Source organism: Engraulis encrasicolus, chromosome 9 (assembly GCF_034702125.1).
Source record: "Engraulis encrasicolus isolate BLACKSEA-1 chromosome 9, IST_EnEncr_1.0, whole genome shotgun sequence".
Taxonomy (NCBI): Eukaryota; Metazoa; Chordata; class Actinopteri; order Clupeiformes; family Engraulidae; genus Engraulis; species Engraulis encrasicolus.
Window position 1 is genome coordinate 53,948,062 of NC_085865.1, and position 5,000 is coordinate 53,953,061.

A 5,000-nucleotide genomic window follows, 5' to 3' on the forward strand; every position below is an offset into this window, starting at 1 on the left:
AGTCTTAAATTTTTCTTTTGTTTCAGTACAGTTGGCATTGTTTCATCTTTACCGTACATGTTTCGACGGTGTGGAAGTTACACTGTTGAAACATGCCAGGTGAAGGATAAAACTTTTACATGTCTGAAAAACTTAAGAAGGTAATACATCTAGTTTAGCACTCTGTCTCCTTGTTTTTGCCAGACAGCCTGATATTTTGATGGAAGATGGAAAGACAGACAGACTTGCTGAATTTGATGTTTGTCTTCTGGACAGACAGAGTGACAAAGACCCTCCATCTCACTGCCTTTGCAACAACAAAAAAACAGATCTATCTGAATGATGGACAGTCAGACAGACAAACAGACACTGTGTATATCTGCCTCCTAGACAGATACAGTACAGTCTAGTCTGACTGTCTCCTCAGACAAAATGATCTGTCACCACCACTGCTGAGTGCCTTAGCCCACTGGTATCAGCCAAAGTCCTGCCATGTACGGTACTGTACTGCCCTACAAAGGCAAAGTACAGCAACTATGCCAACATTGAAACTGAGAAAAATGCCTTGGTATTAGGTTGGATATTGTAGTAATTTCTCAAAGAGGTCTCCAAATCACAAGGAAGTGACACAGGCGAGTTGTATTGTAATGTTTACATCTGAATTTAAGGTCCCAAATAGAATAAAGGCATCTCCCATCTTGCCTAGTACTAACCGTCTTTGGCAGGACTTTTATTTTCTGAACCCAGCCTCGCCACCCCCGCGCTCTGGCACCGCATTGCATCTGTCGCCCGCCTGCCTACCTTGAGTGAGCTCTGTAAGATCCTCAGCCGGTGCAGCTTTTCGTTCAGCAGCGGGTCGTTGCAGCGCCGCACGAAGGAGCGCTTGTAGTCGAGGCGGGAGGAGAGGCGCGGGTCACCCAGGGGAGAGAGTGAGGCTCGTTCCAGCGCCCGGTACAGGTCGCCTAGCGAGTCTGCATGCCTGTGCTCCAGCTGCTCACCTGTAGGGGGCAACCAACAAACAAGGGCTTAAAGTTATAAGGGTCAGTGACGTTTTAATAGCTACACAAGTCAGGGTGGTACAACCACAGTTAATGCCACTATTGTATGGATTGTTTTTGTTCATAGTGGATTATCTAAGAAGCAGATTCATTGCAGTACATTAAGTAAGGGTTAACGTTCGGCGAGAAGGTCGCTACCGTGGAATAGCAGCACGACAGAGAGAATCTTTAGACCCCGACGCGGAGCGGAGGGGTCTTGTTCTCTCTGAAGTGCTGCTATTCCACAAAGCGACCGACTCGCCGAAAGTTAACCCGCTTATTATATGGATATACTTAAATGATTCACACATGCGGGGACATTTCTTTAGACCTATTTAATGTTAAGATTGTTGCTGCGCAAAACAAAACAGTGCCGTTGTGGAACACCGCTAGGCAACAGCTAGGTAGGCTAGCCAGGACAACAGGTGTTGTCTATCACAGCAGCTGATTAGAGTGACAAAAGACCGGACCCCCTGCGGAGTGATATGAAACATTCGCTTTAGCCAGTGGCTTTAGCAGTGAACGTCTTGTTGCCATTGACAGCGGTAGCCAGGACAACGGGTGCTGTCTATCACAGAAGCTGATTAGAGTCTTGTTGAAAAGTCGCTTTAGCAGTGAAAAGTCTTGTTGCCATTGACAGCGGTCTGTTATAGACCAACCCGTCCGTTATCGAAAAATAACAGACGTCCGAACGTTGGGGAGCCCCGTTGAAATGAATGGAGCATTCGACAGATGACGTCACAACCATATAATAATTACTAATTAATTTATGGGGATTAGCTGTGGTTGTGCAACCTGACGCCTGAGCCCCCAAAAAAACTTGTATGCAAAGTTGACAACTGGGGTGCATTTCTCAACAGCGTCATTGCTAACTAAGTTAGCAACTTGCTTAATTGCAATGCAGTTTCTCATAGATAGCCTATTAAGTTGATGACTGGTTAGCAACAACACTTTCAAGAAACGTGTATCTTGCATGTCAGAGGGAGGAGGAGGAGGAGAGTCAAAAGTAGCACAGCTCAGAAGCTCCGTGCTTCTAAAAGACGCAGCACCCTCCTTAGAGACAATTAAAGACACCACAGAGTCCTACTGGGTAGAACATTGGCACTCCAGGGTCCCGTGAGGAAGCTTTGAAGTTCCTTAGGAATAAAACTTTTTTCAGTCTTTTCATCTTTACACAGCCATGTTTTGCAAGGAAATTTCCATTTCTTTTGGTGTGTGATTGGAGTCGAGAAGGTTTCAATTAAACTGGGGGGAACACTTGTTCCCTTGCAACTACAACAGCAACACTAGACACCGTGTTGCCAGATCGGGCAGTTTCCCGTCCAAATGGGCAGTCTTGGATGACCGAAAAAGAAATATTGATTTTTTTGTGAAGATTTATGAAATCTTCCATAGAAGATGGAAATCAATAGAAATAGAAATCCATAGAAATCAATGGTAGTTTAGATTGAACAAGATTTAGTGACTCCAGGTGGGTTTTGAGCATGTTTTGGCCAGAAATTCCTAAGTCACTGGCAACCCTCACAAGACAAGCAGACGTCTTGTTATTTATTCGGGTTAGTGTGTCATCTAGCACAGCACAACAAAGTATCAAATATGGAGCAGTTGGTTGGAGTCTTCAGGACAGTCAGCCATCATCACCAAAAAAGACAGATGGTCGATCTCTCTCTCTCTCTCTCTGTCTTTCCATTTGCCCCCTCTGTTTTCCTGGTTGCTTTCCTTCTGTTTGGCCAATGTAAAGTGGTCTGCCCTCAATTCTGCCTTGGCATTAAAGCAAGAAACCAACGGATGTAGGTGAACAGAGCGGATGGTGAACTGATTCAAAAGCCTTCAGCTCTCTTCCAAGTGGGTCTATTTGTCTCTCTGTCCGCCTGTCTGTCTGTCTTCCTTTCTTTGACCTAAAATAATGATAATTGATGGGTCAGTGTGATGATGATTCATAATTTGACACACAAAAGCATTGTAGTTCTGTGTTGAAACAACGACAGAGCTGGAACCGATTTGGCAACATGTGCCTGGTTCAGTTTTGACCCCATTAGGTTCTAAACAGAAGGAAGATTAATCTTCCCTGGAAAAACTTTCTGCACATGCCAGCCACACAATAAATAAAGACAGTGTTAATTCAAAACCATACTGAAAATATGTGGCCCTATTCAATCTTAGTGTTAAATTCAACTCCGACTTCAAATTGACTTAACACTAAGCCTACATATACGCTGTGAAACAATGTTTAATTCAACTCTTGAAGTGATAATTCAAGTTGGACCTGCATATATTATCTGAAATCTTCACAAGTAAAAACAAGAGTCCTGGCAAAAGGGTTGGGTGAAGTGAAAAGGCGTCAAATTAAGCCAAATGGTGTTGTCCATTAGAGGAAACACAGTCTGGAATAATTTTGTACTTTGTACTGTATGTAGTAGATGCTGTGATGTGTGGGTAAAATGTCTTCTGTCATGCCGTATTGTTTGTTTTGTTGTTTTACAGTATCTTGCGTACCTGCCTTAGGACAATGGATGAAATTTAGCAACTATATTCACTCCAGCATATGTATAATGATGTTTTTTTAGCTGATGTATTGATTCATGTGCATTGTCCTAATCACATGAATGAATGAATGAATGAATGAATAAATGAATGAATGAACAGTGTTGAATTGACACTGTACTTTTACTGTGCACCATATCATATCAGAATAACGACCATCTGATGAGGATAACAATCAGGAGTAGGTAATGTATCATTCACAGCATTATAGTTATGAAAAAAATGCAAACTTAAAAATGCGAATCAACATGCTTGAACACACCAAAAGGGACAAAAGCTACAAAGAGTCGCTGGACTGTTTTCATAGCAAGTACGATAGAAGTGAGCATGACCGTTAAAAGCAGAATGCAAGCATTCCGACATGCCAATTGGATAGCTCATTAGCATAACATTCGCTGAAGTTAAGCTATTAACTGTCAAGTCGCTCAAATTGCCTCTTGTCATCCACAGGGCTTTTGTCACTTCTGTTGCCAGCTCCTCCATACAAAGTCAATTACTTCTGTTGCTGTTGTCGTTCTAGTTGCTTTTGGTATGCTTGTGCCATAATCAAAGTCCCAGACAACTGTGGTATATGGTGTGAGAGAGATTGCTCTACACACTGGGTATACTAAGCTCCAAAAAGTACTTCAATAAAACAGAGGATTTAATTGGTCCCCTGAAGTTGAAGTCATTGCTGACAACAAAAAGGGTTATCAATCAGTGGTCTGTGTGCGTGGTGAGTGATAATTCTTGGCCAAGTGACATGGGGCAAACTAGAGAAAGAACATGTGTGAGTCACATGAGATCAGTCAGTACTTTGAAGGTTTCAATTGAGCTCCTCTCAAACTGTCAGCATCTGGAAACAAATCGATATGGCAATATCAGAGAAAATAGATTTTAATCTTGCTTTCTTTCCGTGATATCACCGTACAATCAGAACAAGTCCCTGTTGTACTCTCCGCTTGCTCTCTTTATGTCTGTCAGTGTACTTGACAGTGATGAAGAGACAGCGCTCAGCAGACGAGCCCTGCAGCCTTGCAAGGTGACATTTGCAGAGGTGTTAGAAGTAAAAGTAAAGTCATGGTGTAAGTACAACACTAGCACATGATATTACATAGTCGTTACAGCAGTCACTCCATTGTACCTACTGAGGTGGCTAGACTGTGTTGTTACTGAAAAACAATAAAAACTCAACAAGAACCCACCACAAATGCAAATTAGCTTTGAAGCTAACTCTGGTACTGGGGTTGTTCTGTACATGCCCCCTGTCAAATAAACCAATAAACTAAACTAAACTAAACTAACCTAACCTAACCTAACCTAACCTAAACTAAACTAAACTAAACTAAATTAAACTAAACTAAACTAAACTACAGGGTTCCCACTCTAGTTCAGATATAAAATTCCATGATTTTCCATGACTTTCCAAACCCAAAAAAACAGAATTTCCATGACCATTTC

General features: G+C 42.2%; 1 protein-coding gene across 1 annotated transcript in view; it reads right to left on the reverse strand.

Annotated features, from left to right (window-relative positions):
* cnksr2a (connector enhancer of kinase suppressor of Ras 2a) overlaps positions 1-5,000 on the reverse strand; it is a 162,008-nt gene that overhangs the window by 1,824 nt on the left and 155,184 nt on the right. The window contains exon 21 of the mRNA XM_063206347.1: positions 781-977. Coding sequence (XP_063062417.1) covers positions 781-977 — 197 coding nt within the window. The remainder of the gene's footprint in view (positions 1-780; positions 978-5,000) is intronic.